The sequence below is a fragment of the Amblyomma americanum genome, chromosome 4, assembly GCF_052857255.1.
Source record: "Amblyomma americanum isolate KBUSLIRL-KWMA chromosome 4, ASM5285725v1, whole genome shotgun sequence".
Classification (NCBI taxonomy): domain Eukaryota; kingdom Metazoa; phylum Arthropoda; class Arachnida; order Ixodida; family Ixodidae; genus Amblyomma; species Amblyomma americanum.
The window spans coordinates 176,361,269-176,377,974 of record NC_135500.1 but is presented as its reverse complement, the minus strand read 5'-3'; the positions used below and the strand labels follow the sequence as shown (position 1 = coordinate 176,377,974).

Sequence of the window (16,706 nt, the reverse complement as noted above, 5' to 3'; positions counted from 1 at the left end):
AAACGTAGCTCTCTCAACCCTCCCGGGCTTCTTTCGAAGCCCGTGTCCAACCTGGGCGTCCCAGTTTCAAGCAGAAAACTGACGAAGGCTAGACTAGTGGATAAGAAGATGGACCGCGGTCTATGTAAGGCACAAACAGTGACGGTGTTCAGACAAGCGTAGTGAAGCCGCAGACGTACTGACCGCGCTACGTACGAGTAAATGTCGTTAGAAGCAAACTGTTACGGCGGCTATAGTGCAGGAGGAGGTACAAAAAAGAGATATCTTTGTTCAGCAATCAGGTGGCCATGGTTGTCTCCGCCGATTAACATCTCTCCTATGTACTTAACGGTAATCGATGAGATGTGTTTTTCTTCTGCCCTTACCAATGGCAAATGAGGAAATTTTGAAAAAGAATCAGCTTACGTGTTGTACGCAAGAACAACAATATTTATCACTTTCTGCGAACTACAGTTTTATGCCACATCATGGCCCTGCTCAAACCGCTCGGCACAGAACAAGAGCGAGTACGAAAAGTGGCTGCTTTCAGCCCTGAGCAGACCGAGATAAAAAAAAAGCGGTGTATAGTATACTCCTGAGAAGGGGATAGAGGAGCACCAGCAAGCGGAACATCTTTTACGCTTCCAACGGCCGGAAAAAAAAATTCCATGGTATGAAATCGCGATGAAAGAAAATGCGGGCGATTAGAAAGTTGCAGCAAGATGGGAAATGGCGATAATAATGCGATCTCTGTGCATCATTGCTTGGTTTCATGGCTGAATGCTTACACCCCTGTCACTGCGAATGTTCTGTTCACATATGGATGACGGCACTCCCACCGCACTACATTTTACCAGCAGGTGAAAGGATAAGCATTTATTGGCCGTATTTACCAGAACTCACCAACTTCCCTTCGGTAAAGAGTTAAAGCCCACAGAGAGGCAAGTAAACATAAATAATAGCTTAAGATCAGAGCATTCATCGATATTCGTGGTGCTCGTGCACAGTCCTCTTATCATCATTGTAATAATTATTTCTCTTCTTTTGAAGAGCGGGTATTTCCTTCGCTTTCAGAAATTCAGAGCTCACAGCACCAGCAGAACGACAGCTCTCGGTCGACGATAAGTTGATTGCTCAGCACATCTGCAATCGATTAGAAGAATATGTAATTGCCACTCGACGAGTGACGCAAGGTTATCTTTGTTTTGCTTCTTGCGGACAAGTGACATAAACTCATTTTGCAAACACTTATCTATTGATACTGGATGGTGTTAAAGACAGCAAAGCTTTTCAATACATGTGCACCTTAAACGCTCTGAACAAAAAAAAAAAATATCTGTCATTGATCTTGGCTCTATGCGATGTCCTGGCAGGAGCCTAACATGCAGCTCTGCTTGTTTAGAAGAAGGAGCCACAATTCATTTCTGCGGAAAATGTGAGCTGAAGTAATGAAGCCGTCTTGAGCTTGCCCCGTGCCGTTGGTCGTCTTCCAGATCCCTTGCGCAGTTTTCTAAGAGAAGCACGCTTAAAGGCGTTGCAAGCGTGGAATGTTTAACGTTCGCATAAAATGAACTAAAGCAAAGAGAGCATTTGCTTTATAAACACACGGAGAAAAAAACAGAACAATAAAGTAGCGAAGGCTACTCGGGCAGAAAAGCTGCAGTTACGCTCATAGCAGGACACCCTGTGTTGGCAACGAATGTGGGAAGAAGTGTCGGCAGTGTCGCCAGTTGTACTGGTGGCTGGGCGCATTACCGCAGAAGGACCAATAGCTGCCAAGATGCGCCTCCAGCGCTATTACTGTGGCCAGAGTTTTGTTGGGTTTAGGCACTTCGGGTCATCGTCAACGTCCCACTGACGCGTTTTGCTCTAATGTAAATATTCTCGTTTGGTCGTTTTGATAAAGTAACGCTGTTCGAAACTTCTTGTCCCTTCAACTCTGAGTAAATTACTCATAGTCCTTGTTGGAGAGATCGTGCAGGAAATGACATTTTTCTTTACGGTTTCTGTCTGATGTCGCCGGCGGATGCGTGACACGCATTGGTGCTTGCGAAAAGAGTCGGCGTGTTGGACTTTGATGTTTGTTTCTTCTGCGTTCTGCATGCAAATTCTGACCCTAAGTGAGGCAAACGGCTTTTTGATACCGAGAGATTCAACTTTCTCTTCCATCCATTACAAAGATAGACGAGGGTGCTTCATTAGAAGAATGAGCTCAGCGCCTATTTTACATTTTCGCAGCGAGGTTGTCAACACACAGCAAGTTTTCTTTTCGTTCGCCTTTACAACGACCAGTTTTCGAGTTGTGAAGGATAAGAGTAGTGCAGAGAAGAAAACAAGTTAGTCTTGGGTACTACGGCCTGGTGCTTAAGAATCAAATTGATGCACAACGGGGTTCATGGCCCGCATGTTGAGTAATGAAGAAAGTTAAATGCGTACAATAACAGTAAAAGAGGCCAGTGGCATCCCAGGACGTAATCGACTATATTACTCTGAAACAGATTTTAGTTTTGGCTAAAAAGCTCGAAGAAAATGGGCGCACATAAAGCACGCATGACACTGATGTTTGGGCTAATCAGGTGCAGCTTTCTCATGCAAAAAATTTGGGAATCGCAAGATTGTAAGAAATACTGAATGTAATGGTCAATTTTTCAGATATATTGCAAAATATTTCTTTTAAAGTGCATCCAGCGGTTGCATCGAACAGGTAAGACTGGCATAGAAAACCAAAGGCGAACGGTTTTGATGATTACGAAAACGTAAATAGAAAAAATACAAGGCTGCCGTCGGTTGATCTGCAGATATATTGACTGCTATAGTGAAATCTGATAATATTTAAAAAAAGAATTGAGTTCGTAAGCGGTTTCCCGCTCAAAAATGGTTTTGTCCAGAATTGCTGGGTATGTTTTCACCCACTGCATTCACTCTTGCTGCTTTTTGTACCTTCGACGAATGAGCACCTGCAGTGCGATCTGCACTCATTCTGTTTTTCTCATTTTTGTCCTCTTTTCTGTGCGCAGATGGTGCTAACCATGGGCCTATACCTGTCGATGTTCGCCATCATCAAAGCAGACAGGCAACGGGCGCGTCCAGTCACTATGAAAAAACAGGAGGATGTCGTGCTGGCACTGCGATTTTTCTTTATTGTGCTCACAGACTGCCTCTGCTGGATACCCATCGTCATCATAAAGATACTGGCGCTTTGCGAAGTACGCATCTCAGGTATGTGCACCGCCGACAACGTAGCGCTGCGTGTATCAGCACTAACGATGATGTGCCAACTATACTGACGCTGTAATGCAGACACTGCAGCTTTACTGTAGGTGATGACCACTTGCTGTCAATCTCGCGCTTTCAGCTCAGACAGCATTCATAATTTGTTCCCATTTTTTTTTGCATTTCTAACCTCTACCGTGTTTTTTGTTTTCCTTACGATTCGACAAGTATTTCCGAAAGATTCGTTCAGATAGCCGTAAGTGACGAATAATGATAAGTGAATTGTACATCGATTTACAGCCCCGCACTAGAAACAAAATCAATCTCAATTCAGGTTAAAGTGTGCAAAATCGAGGCTGAATGAGTGCCCCACAAGGGATCTAGGGAACACTGGGGAAGAAAGGAGAGCAACGTCAGCCAATAATAAATAAACATGAGCCAGATTACCATTATTTTGACAGCGATGTTTTGACAAGGCAAATCGTTTTTGCCGGGACAACAAGTATCATACTCAGCACGGTTGTTGTGGGCTCCGCAGCTGCACAAGTTGAATGAGCGGTGCAGTATTGTACTTGCTTTGTACAGCGTGGTAAAACCAAGGGATTCAAAGAAGTCAAGGGTTCCAGTTCGACATCGTTGGTACAAATTCTCAGCTCTAATGAGCTCATGTCTCCACTCTCCGTTTTTATCGGCGTTCATATGCGAGCTACCCAAAGTACGATCTCAGGCATTAGCAGTGTTCTCAACATTCACAACATGAATTGCCTATGAACCCGCCTGATAACCATTTAATCATGCCTATTTTCGCAACCAAACATCTTGAAACCTGCTTTAAGGGTAGGGGGGAAGGTCTTGCCTTCGCATGGTTGAATTAGTGGAACGAGGGGATTGCTTTCATTGCAGAGGACGTCTACGCCTGGGTCGTGGTCTTCATCCTGCCAATCAACAGCGCTCTCAACCCGGTCATCTACACGTTGGCCGCGCCAACCGAGCTGCGCCGCCGTATTGAGAAGTTCTCCCAGCGTATCCTCAAGTGTCACAAGCGAATCGAGTGCATGCTGACCAGTAGGTACATTTATTCTTTGTCTCTTTCGGCCTCGTTGGCCGACGTTGCACCAAAAACAGTCCAACAGTAAATAAAGACCTGTTCGCCTAATATTACCCGCTGCTACACTCGTTTGTTTCCACTGATGGATAAACCAAAAGTAACAATCGTTGCCATGGTCAGTTTTTAAGGGGACAGAACACTCAATATTAAGGACTAAAGCGGCTGTTTGGGATTGTTGGTCAGTGAACATGGTAAAAGAAAGCAGCGCGAAAAAAACACAAGGACGAACAGAAGTGGACAGGACAGGGCGCAGACTACCAACACATTTATTCAGAAAGATGAGCAGCTTATACAACGCAGTCCAACACCCACGTGACCAAGAAAATAGCAAACGCGTTCAACTATCTAATACAAAAAAACAAAACGAAGTACACAATATCAAAGTGATACATATCTGGGTAACGCAAAGTCAGCCAAGAACCGATAAAACCGAGAGGACCACGACGAACCGTAAGGTGCACGCATGGAAAATGATCAGTCAGCGACCTTTGCCGCCAATGCAGCACGAGGCAAAACGAGGACGAAAATAACAAAATAGTCACCGAACACTAAGTAAAAGTCGAAGCCAAAAGCAGGGTCGGGGCCAAACGCATAACAAAACAATACAAAACGCAACGCAAAAGCTGAGTCAACCGTTCACAGTCAAACTGAGTCAAAAAAGTTGAAAGTTCTCTAGAACAAGAATTAAAAGCAGACGTGAATAAAAAAGACGTGTTTATAGTGGGCCTAGAAAACTGGACTCCTTGTCTGTACCCAATCATTTTCCGCCCAACGGAAATCTTGCTCTCTAAGGTGCTGTATTCCGCTATGTTTTTATTGTAAACTCTGTAAGAAATTTTCACCGAGAATTTTTAAATCAGTGCATGCGTCCGTTTTGATGTATCCCGATGCTGGAAACAATGATCAGCGAGCGCGGTAACAAAAAGCACTGTAACAATATCTAATATAAATCTCACACATCAGACAGTAATAAGATATATTTAGTATATGGAGTAGCGTCCATTTCAGTTTCCATACTCAAAGCTGTTATGGCACAGGAATTTACGCCTCATCGATGAAAGTGTTAGAAGCCCGCGAGTGCCGCTCCATCAAAGAAATTGAAAACACTGTGGCGCCTTCTAGTCGCAAAAACTAAAATCGCATGGTCGACGATGCAACGGGAGCGTTGCTTTTCACCGAATGGCGCACTGAAGAGAGTGATAACTATAGAGTCACTGGAGCAAAGGTTCAAATTACTATGTAGACTAAATAAAACACGACGAGCACTCCTGAAAGAAAAAAAAAAGCGCTGTGCGCTTAGTAAAAATAAGCGATATTTTACCGAGATGTGGTTACGTGGCGGAATATTTTGATCATGCCGGGTTTCTCCGCAAACTCGCCTTTTATGCGATTGTCAATGGCTAAATTAAAATTATAAATCCTTGTTTCCTTGATATTGCAGTGCTCAATTCTTACAGTTTGAGGCATGATATTTTCATTTCCCCCATAATATTATGGCACGTTTTGGTCGGTATTCGGTTCCTTTAGAGGAGTAGAGACACCAAAGTTTTCTCAGTGCGTTTTTGCACTGGAATGATCCGTACGAGATAAGTAAACATATATCACCACGTAGAATTTGCTAATGCGCGATGAATAATTTATAACAATTTTGTTTTGCGCCGTACTTTCAGTTTCCGTTTCTGTGGCCAGACGATGGTTGCGACGTCGGAAATGAATATGAGATCACGTTAGGCATACAAAAACTGGAAAATAACCGTTGCTGTGCCGTTTTAATTTGCCCAAACTGTTACGCTAAACTGCTCCAGAAACCGGAAGGCAGCAAGTGAACAAAGAGGTATTGCGGTTTTTGTATGCCTCACATGATTTCTGGATAAGTAATGACGTTGGAACCATTTTTCGACTGCCCAAACCGAAACAGACACTGCATTGAAGAATAAATTTCTTTTTACCTTAGTTACTGAGCGTAGATGAATTTCATGTGGTTATTCACGTTTACTAATATCTTGCTCATCATTCGAAAGCAAAAATAGGCTAAAAATTTTGTTGCCTCCACTCCTAAAAGGAAGAGGAAATAGCCCCTCACTCAATTTTCAACAACCATAAAACCATGCTGAGAGCAAAAACATGACATAGCAGGCTGACCCTCGCCAGGAAAGAACGACCAAAAGATGGATTTGCAAGAAAGCATGTGCCATAAATGGAACATGCGTCATATTGTTCAACGCTGGTCTCGAATTCGAATTTGCCAGCGAATAGGTATAAATAGAACCTGGAATGCGAAAGAAAGTGTCTGTTAGCCTTAGCGTGCTATCCTCAACTACCTAAAGCAGTTTGAGACTTACACTCATTCGTAATGCTTTGTTTCATTTTACGCATCAGCGCGGGACATCCTGATGCGTACTAATGATTGGTGACGATTGGCAACATTTTCCTGCAGCATATATTTTTTTTATTCTCTCCTTACCTTAATCGGGCGTCGTTGACTAGAGGCATGTGCGTCGCATTATCTTCTGTTCATAATTATCCGGAGTTGCAAGGCAGCAATTATTTAGTAGCACTGGTGATAATTCGTTTTCGTCACGCCCTCAACACTAAGCACAATTAAGTTGAGACAAAACCCAAACGCATAAACATAGGTGAGGTAACGGCTAACGCTCGATTACTCGACCTCAGGATGTAGCATTTTTTTTCCGAGCATAACAGAAAAACATTCGAGGATAAAGCACCACGGAAATATGACAGAAGTGCTCCCTTCTTTCCCGTGTTCATATGCTCCACCACGCTTTCCTCAATAAGTATTGCTAAGTAATAGCTTAACGAAATATCACCTTGACGAATAGCGGCCGAATCTTTTACCCTTGCATGACATGGCGGCGTATGCTTAAGATAAAATGCATTGTTTTAATTTCTGTCTGCTATCTATGCTTTTTTAACACAGAACATTGTATCAGGAGTCACACTGCCATGTGAGGGACCGCTTTAAGCACTTTAGAATTGAGCAGCGCTTGACATTTCTTCTTAAGTAGAACCAAAGGTAGTCAGAACTTTGAGCTAGTTTGTTTCTGCATGAACATGGGGCACCGCTGAAATTAGATGCCGCGTTGTTTCAACCAGGTCGCACATCAGTGGAGCAAGATTTCAACCCTGCGTTCTGTTAGCTTCTGGCTTCACTAGTGCCGATCAGCTCTGTAATGCACTCTGATCGCTATGTATGTCTGCCTTTCACAGGTAGCAGGACTCCGCGGTCTTCAGTGGCCACGCAGAGCTTGACCGGAACAGACATTGCGTCCGCTTCGACGGACTGCACATCAGCGGGCGGCACGTACCATCCGATGGCCCGCCAGTCCATCGCCGCCATCCACGAGCTTTCAGAATCTTCCGAAGCAGATGACACTGTTCTCTGAAGGACTTGACGGCATGCTCGAAGGAGCATAGCTCTGAACTGCTGTTGTGACGATTCCCTCCAGCTACTCTTAGCGAGGCCACGAAAGGGCAGTGGAAAACCAGGCGGTGCTAGTGATGGCAGCGGCCCGCACTCGGAGCGTGGAAGCCTTTTCACGTGTAGGACACCGAAGCCTCCGTGAGAGGGTCGAGTGCGCCATTGCCGGTTGTACAAGTGAAGTTAAGAAGGCACATAAGCGGAGATGCCTCCGTAGCTGGCGCTTTAGTTGAGACGCTGTTGCTTACTTTGCGCAGTGCTTATCTCCGGCTATACCCCAGGGCTGGGAGGGGGCCAGCCAAGGCATACTGCGCCGCTTGGTGCGAGCCGTTGATCAGACCGGAACTTGCGCCCTGACACGATCGGCTGCAAGATGTTTCGGAGATGGCGCTGGTTGCCAATGAGCTGGCACAACGAGAATAGGGCTTACGTGAGCGACGCTGAGTGCGATAATCTTCCCGGCACGAGTACAGATCACCGTGGATGCTGTCGTCGCTGTTCACCTTTGACTTGTCATGTTGTTTCGTCGGTGTTCCTGAAGTGAACGCATTGTCTCAGCGTTTTGTTCTGCACAACTGCTGTTAGAAGAAACGGTTTGTTGCGAGTTGTGAAAGGACGTAAGAAGACTCGTTCAGCTTGTGTCTATGTTCCACAGCGGCAGCCAAAGCGTTGATGAGGGCGCTTTAGTAAGTTGCTGTGGAAAGCGAAGCACGGCACTCAGGCGGCTAAGCGCTGCTAGCCGCCTATTCATAGGGGCTGCATGCGATGTGTCGTTGTATGTAGAAAGCTTATCTAAAATTAGCTTTCTGCTGCTGTTTCAGCAGGACACATGCCCTATTCTAACTAGCCACCGAATCATGCAGTTCTTCAGCTGCGCTTTTCCGCTGCCCATGCATCGTTTTGTGTAAGTGCGCGGCAACGAACAGGTCGCGAAGGTATTTATATGGGGAGCTCTGTCGGGTGCTTGTATATAGCTTGATTGTCTGTTACGTGTTTGCTCGTTGTGAAAGGATATGAGTGCAGTAGAACCTCATTCTCACACTTTTCACTGCGTAACGCGAACAACGTAGCATACGAGGAGGCGCCACTATTAAACGCATACTGCTTGGCTGTCCAGCTTGATCCGGTGCCAATGGTGTCAGACAAAAAAGAGAGAGAAAAAAATAAGATAACGAAAACGAATGCAACTGATCATTGCGAAAATATGTACATGGTTCTACTTCGCCCACATCAAATGATTCAGTGAACTTTTGTGAGATCTCACGTGTGTCGATACTGCCCTTTTGACTCACAGATACTGGGGCAATTTGATCTCAGTGTAGGTAATCTGTGCAACCTGACATGAAAAATATGTTCTCATAAAATCATTTCAAAGTCTCATGAGTCACGATTCTTGTTTTAGATAACAGAAATCAAGTAGAAGAGAAACTGCAGTCTAATAGGTTTTAAGCTGCTTTCCAGCGCTGCTCTCATCTGTACAGCAGGTTACGACTAAGTAAATTTATGTGCGCTAATGACGGTTTGGCGTTGTACTTATAATCAGCACAAGAATAGCAGTAGTAGCTCAAAGGCAAGCAAAGCGCCTTTAAAAATGTTTTTTTTATTGTTTCTCGCGAGTTGTCTTAAACGCTGAAATAATTAGCATCTAACTTTTCTTAAGAGGCACAGACACCAAAATTTTGTTATTGCTTGCAATGATGCGCAAGTCATTAAAAACGTAAGTCACCAAGTTGAACAAACGTGCACTTCCGTTTCGCTTTCAATGTCGCTTCCATTTCGATTTCAAGAGCCTGAAGGTGGCTATGACGTTAAAGTAGACTTCAGGTCATGTGAGGCAGAAAAAAACTGCCATATTGTCGCTGTTTGACTGTTGCAATTCACTCCGGCTCTGTCTTCAGCCTCTTGCAAAAGCCGAAATGTCAACAAATGAACAAAGATCTATAGCGTCGCAGTTTTTTTTTTTCCTCACGTAATCTCAAGTGCGTCATTGCCACCATGCGGTTGTTGAAACCGAGACCAAAACAGCATAAGAGAAGAAATTTTATTTAAAGTCATTCAACCTGGCGCAGGAGAATGGCACGTGGTGATCTGTACATGCTGCTGTCATTGGCACTATCCATAAGAGGATAACAAGGAACCAAAATGTGGGGTCTGCAATATCTTTAAGCATCCGTTATCTACTATCTGAAGTGAGAGTAACTGCTTAACTATAAACATATTCTTATCCGGCGCCACCTTCGCCTCATGAATACCATGGTACAGTGACATCTAAACCTCTCTCAGGCACTGCACTGCCAAGCAAGCAACCTGACTGGCATATAAGCATTGTCCATGCTTGAAAACGAAGCGCCTCATATTTTGTTTTCAGACTAACTCATGCCTTCCCGTTGAGGCATGTACAGTGTTCTCATCCATATTCATACCTGTGCATAACTATATACAGCCAAGTTCACTATTCTTGACAGGGTATTGCCTCCGCACGTCCAACCTTCGGATTTTTCAAGTGCACATGTACATTGTAAGAACACCTCGTCTATCGTCAGTGCTATGTCGTGAAAAAACCACTTAGTATGATTGAAAACTCTTTTAGTTTCGTTTTACTGGCAATGAGATTTTTTCACCTCCACTTCAGTTAGGTTTTATTCGTTGAGTTTACTGGTTTAATGGCCTGCATTAATGCAATGGCTAGTGTCGTAGACACTGCGTTTCTTGCACTTTTTTGTGGTCATTCATTTCAGTACCACCGCCGTAACTGCGCAAATTAAGGCGAAGATCAAACCACCGAGAGGTCCTTACGCGCCTACCAGGTGCACATCTTTATATTTTTCCTATTACTGTCATGCTTGGAAGTCTCGCCTAAATTAGCCAACAACCAAGACTGTGACTATTTCACAGTTCGCCATTTTTTGTGTCACGAGAACACCCCATTCTCTGCCCTGAACTGCACCAACCATCGAGGGGGCTCTAAAGACTGGAGAACCCGTGAAGGAAATCAAAGAAAGCCTCAGATTCCTTGAACGGAACAAACGATCCGTGTGTTGCGCTAACAGCGTGATGACAGCTTTTCTTACATGGTACATTGTCCGGTAGCTCCACCTATCGGGGGCAAATTCATTAACATTGGTTCCTATTCATCGGTTCCAGCCGTTGTTAATGGAGCTACGAACATCGTTCCATATTGGCAAGTACTTCTGCTAAAGAGGGTGTTTCTTACCGTGGTTGTACTTGTGGACTCACAGATTCTAGAGTTACTCGCTCTACGTCCCCAAAGAGGATACAAATGTCCTCGCTAAAATTTACCGGACTGCTTATGAAATTAAATTTCAGGCTAACGTTTTCAGCGAACCACAATATTTCGAAGAAATTGTAGGTACACAAAGTTTGACTTTCTTTGCAATAAACTCTGCAAAGACTAACCGTGCTGTCTGGAAAATTTTGGTGCTGAAACATAAACCGAAAAACTGGAAAGAAATAAGCACGAAAATGTAGTGCCGGAGATAACGTGCTCGATATACACGGGCGATGTCGAGGTTGTGGCAAAGCAGGTGTTGATATTTTTTTCATTCTCATCCGTTTAACTTCAGTTAACTCGAACCAACGCTGACAGTATGTGCTCTGTGGATGTGCCGCTGTGTTGTTCCTTCAGTGTCTGCTATATGCATATAAAGATGGCCCCCTGTGGTGATGTTATGCAGTGACGCTCTTTACGACAGCTACTTATGAGTGTGTTGATGGGTCCAAGCCAAAACAAGGTGGTAGTGTGGATACTGTCATTTTTGGCAATTCTCTTCTTTTCGTGCGAGAGTCAAGGTAAATAGATATTGAGTGCGTGAAATGGAGATTTAGTGTCCTTCAGGCTATATCTTTTCCAGATGTATAGAAAACATAACTCTGGTGTTCAAACTCAACCTGAGCTGCAGGTACTGCTGGCTTGCTGAACAGCGCTGGCCACGTTTCTACAGAGAGAAGACAGATTCATGGAATGTGACATCATAAAACGCCACATAATTTAAACCGAAAGTGCTACTATATAGTGGCTTTTGTCAGGACAAAGCGGGATTACACTATGGCTTCCTTATAACTGTAATATTTTCTTCTTGACAGCTACCTTCCGTCTTTCTGTAGCTGAAGCATACATAAAAGAATCAAGAATCTCGCTCAGGTATACGCGAAGCCTATGTTAGTACTGGAAGCTCGTTAAACGCGTGCCAATCTGCTCATATTGCGCAGCCTCCGAGAGGCCCATCTTAAGAGCCAACCTGCGACCTCAGGCTTGTAGGGGATGCCGTTGTAGAAAGTTTATAGAGTCCTTATTACGCTACAGAACTGCCGACATAAAATTAGAGCTGACATTATCAAAGACTATAAAAGGTTTATACAAAGCTTAGCCTGCCATAATACCCCAGGTGGTGTAGGTGCATTTACCATCATGGACCGTAATCACTAAACTAACATGCCATATCGTGTGACACGTACTATTGGGAACAAAAGTCCCCAGGATGCGCGATTGGGAACCAAAGTGCATTGTTCGTGGTCGGTCGATGGTCTAGACTCTACTTTTGGTGTTAAAAGGTGGACATGAGTTTTCCGATTTGTGCAAATGAAGCCATACGATCGTTAGTGCTCATTGCACCTGTGGGCTAAGGTCACCAGAAACACGTCACGGAGGCTTTTGTCGCCGACAGTACACGGTGCCACAAATAAAAATAGCATATTAGAGACAGAAACGCCTTTACTTGCTACAATGAATATAAGGGGGAGATTTATTGAGTACTTGTAGAGATGAGAAGGCCTAGTTGAAAAAGCGTTACGAAGTCTTTCGGTTGTGTATGTGTATACATCTTCGACATCTGTATTGTACTTTCATTTTCTTCCGTATTGTACAAGGAGTGTGTAATAAACTGTGTGTGACATGTACTGCGTGAGCGACTCATTTAATTTTGCTGTGTTAGGTGATCAATTGTTTGTTGGGTCTTTGGCATTAGTTGAGGTAATTACATTCTGTGAAACATGATTCTCAACAACACTAAATCTGGGGATTGATGCCAGACAAGTATGCGTGCGCATATACATGTTAATATACCTCGCTATTTGCTCCAAAAAACATTTCCTCAATTGTGGCACCTCATCCACTTTCGTTAGAATCATAATTAGACGCTGCTTTGTGAACTCTAATGAAAAGCGATGACAGATGATTCGAATGGTGGTCACGCCAGCTCCTTCAACAGGGCGCATTATGGGCAACTCTTAGAGGAGGGAGTCCTATACGCAGAAAACGTTCCTTTAAATGTTTTTCTCGTAAAATAATAGGGATATTTTTGGTTTGCAATTGGAAATTTATCGATTTGTTAGGGTTACGGGCTCGTATTAAATACGCCCATCAACTTAGGCATCCAGGAAAAGGGCGGACTTATTAAGTACGCCCATGAACATAGGTATCCATGGAGGTAGGAATGTATCCAAGGGGGGCTGAGCGCCCCCTCCCCCTCCCCGTTCTCTCTGCAGTGCTCAAGCATCTGCCAGCGCTCCCCCCCCCTCCCCCCCCCCCCCCCCCCCCATCGCCAGCTCGAAAATTACCTTTGGCCCCTCCCGAAAAAAATTCTTGGCTACGTGCCTGCATTGAGGGGAAAGTGAAGAAGCACGGAACGGACAAGGCAGGCGTCTGTGCTTAGATGCAGCTTTGTTAATCATAAGAGTCGAGGCACTTTAAAAGCGGAGGCAAAATTTTTGTCAATACATGAGCACATTATCATGCGTTATGTCACAAGAGCTTCGTTTTAAAGCCCAGCATGAAAGTTTCTGGTGAGGTGTAGAGGTTGTTGTTAGGTCTGAAAAGTTGTTTGCCTGTTTACACAAGTGCCCCATACTGGAAATCGTTACAGTAAGAAGACCTCTAGGCGCAATTTGAAATATTTAGCCGAAAGATCGTCCTCAAGCGATAGCAGCCACAATACCACTGAAAAGGATAAGCAACAGACAAGGACAAGAGCACGACGGCTTATTACGATGTGCACATGAAAGAAGCCAACAGCCATTGAAACAACAAAAGAAAAGTCTTGGGTAGCGTGCTTCTTTTACAGCGAAAGCTGGTACCCGGCAACGTGTGCCGCGGGCAAGCTGGTGTGCCAGCTCGTGTCCAGTGTAACGCCAAACTTGTGTCCGGTTTGCTTTTTCTTATCGTTGTTCACCGCTGGACAACGGTACCGCACCTTACTTGCAAGTTAGTGTACTTTGTGTGGGATCCGAGGCGTAGCCATCTCTTATCTTTGCACTATTGCAGGCAGGAAGTGGCCATATGGCATCTGCTGCGTCTGAGGTGGAAGATTTGAAGCGGTTATGATGAGTGTGCCGCACAGGCAGTTCCCTCGCTACTAATCTGCAAATTTGCTTGATATCCGTCTTCTACAGTTTTCTGTTCACTGACGCACCAACTGCAGGAAATGAGACAGGCAACAAATGGCGGAAGAGAAGCGGTTGATAGTGTACTACCTTGCGTTTGACACTATGCCCTTGAACGATACAGAATTCAGGGAGTTAATCGTGAACCAATGTTTTGTCACCCCGGTGGACTATCGAATCGAAGTACGCTCGTGTAAATGCGTCGCAAGTACATGGTAGAGCGTGTGCTTTTCTCCATGGGAGACGACATCTCCGTCATTTTAAAGCCAGAGGAGCATGACGAAAAGCGTGAGCGAGAGTATGACATGGCTGTGCTCAGTTCAGAATTTAGAAAATAAAAGTAGTCGACCTCAAAGACTAGCCGCTGACCTTACGTCAGACCTTTGAGTTTGTTGTTTCCCTTCTTCTTCCTCCTCTCTCCTTCCCATTAATGGTGATTACGAGACAAAGGCTTGTCAGCGTGACCATCAAAGGGGGGACAAGTTGTCGGGCTTGTTAGTGCTGATCCATTGTTGTTGACAGCGCTTAAACACACGAACAGAAGACAGAAACATGAAATACGAGGTCACAGGCGCTGGGACGTCGTCTTTCATGTTTCTGTCTTCTGTCCGTGTGTTTAAGCGCTGTCAACAACAATGCGGCATGGGGGGGTTGGCTTTGAAATTGCTGATGCATAAGCTTGGAGAATTGAGGGCAGTTTATAATTTCCTGAAATGCCATGAAAAAAAAATGCGACGCGTTTTTTATGCACATTCTTTCTCGGGAGGCGCAATATTGGCATACAGGTAAGTGATGGCAGTTTATATGTAGAGCGTCTAAGGATAAACGACAAATGGCTTCGCAGAAACTTAATACGATAAAAGAGCAGGTCACCTGATGGTATGAGCTCGCGATGAAGACAGGAATTGAAATAATAAAGCGAAGCTTGGGAATAGAAACCATGTTTTAAATTTTCAATTTCAATGTTTATTTTCCAGAAAGTGCCTGGAAGGCCTCTTTCGCTAAAAGCTGCTCATGCAGCTTGACTAAGGCCAAGAAGACCGTTACATAGCAGTATCAGTAACATCATAATATACTTAAAGCAGACTTGTTACCTCTAGTCTGCAACACAGCCGCCGCGGTGGCTGAGTGGTTGTGGCGCTCAGCTGCCGGCCTGAAAGACGCGGGTTCGATCCCGGCCGCGGCGATCGAATTTCGATGGGGGCGAAATTCTGGAGGCCCGTGTGCTGTGCGATGTCAGTGCACGTAAAAGAACCCCAGCTGGTCGAAATTTCTGGAGCCCTTCACTACGGCGTCCCTCATAGCCTGAGTCGCTTTGGGACGTTAAATCCCCCATAATCTTAATCTAGTCTGCAACAGTAAGTACAAGTTTTATACAAGTGATACTATAATGTGATGCTATATACTACCAGATTGAGATGTAAAGCAGATGTGCATGTTTTACACTGGCTAAAAACTTTCAGTCAAGTTTTGTGCGAACGTCCTGAACAGAGACAAATCGAATGGTCAGACGGCACCGCGGTTCTATGAACGTTGAATGTCACCTCTACTCCGTCGGGCGATGCGCATAACGTCGCGCTCCGCTACTGACGAACTGACGGAAACATCAAGTGATGCCTTTTTCTCGAACGAGGACGCATCTGTATGCAGAGCGCACGGCATCCGCGTATCCACCAGAGAATCGAGGCCGCACCCAAAAGCTTCTGTCGGCAGAAAAATCGCGCCCGAAAGATTTGGAAAATTCTTCGGTATTCCAAGTGCGTTCTCTGCCCCAGTCAGAGCCTTTCAGGTTCCGGGCGTGAACAGGGCGCGAAGTGGCATCTTTTCCAAATTTTCGTCTCGTACAAGCTTAGAAAAACTGACCTCGGAAGAAATGCAGGCAGGTATAGTCATTTCAGCTGGCCGCACTTTTTTTTTGACGCTGACACTATGCAATTTTCCCAATAGGGAAACTGGATTGAGTACGCGTGCTACTCTACCTCGAAAGAGTTTACGACTGCTGTACACAGGAAGAGAGAAAGTATTGAGAACTCTCGGAACATAACACTGTAAGGAAGGTTGCTTTCTCTATCTTCACTTTTTTTTTTTCACTTAATACCTGCAAGACCGTTTATAAACGCGCAACTTTGAAATTCGCTCACTTAAGGCGTAAGTAAAAACTAGGCACGTTGCTGCAAGTCTCATTAGGAGTCACAGTGGATCCTTGGTGTGGAAAGGATTGCTTTTGTTGCAGTGGAAATAAATTGTTAGTACCGACATCGTTCCGAGTTGAAGACCTAGTAACATTGTATTCCTAATATTGTGTTAAGATCGTGAGCGGTCAAAAAGGAGCGTAAGTTGCCCCGTTAGTGGGAGCTTGGCAAGATATTAATGTAACGTTGACAGAAGAAGTACGGGGCGGCCCACAATGTTACAATTACGGCGGCTTTGGGCCCGTATGCTGTCCAGTATTTTTCTTGTCCGTGTCTTTTCCGTGCTATTCGTTGCACCGTGAACACAATTTGTTGCCCAACAGCACAGCTGTCAGTTATTGCCAATTTTATCTTCAGGACTTACACACGGTTCGCC

At 44.6% G+C, this 16,706-nt stretch overlaps 1 protein-coding gene across 2 annotated transcripts in view; it reads left to right on the top strand.

Annotated features, from left to right (window-relative positions):
• The window catches only part of Lgr3 (Leucine-rich repeat-containing G protein-coupled receptor 3), a 122,948-nt gene extending 110,292 nt beyond the window's left edge, over positions 1–12,656 (top strand). Inside the window, exons 17-19 of one of the 2 annotated variants that reach the window (XM_077662351.1) lie at positions 2,997–3,198; positions 4,096–4,261; positions 7,533–12,656. In XM_077662351.1, the coding sequence (XP_077518477.1) occupies positions 2,997–3,198; positions 4,096–4,261; positions 7,533–7,704 (540 nt within the window). In that variant the 3' untranslated portion in view covers positions 7,705–12,656. Of the gene's footprint in view, positions 1–2,996; positions 3,199–4,095; positions 4,262–7,528 lie in introns of both variants that reach the window. The other variant, XM_077662352.1, reaches the window with a different exon arrangement.
• The last annotated feature ends 4,050 nt before the right edge of the window (positions 12,657–16,706 follow it).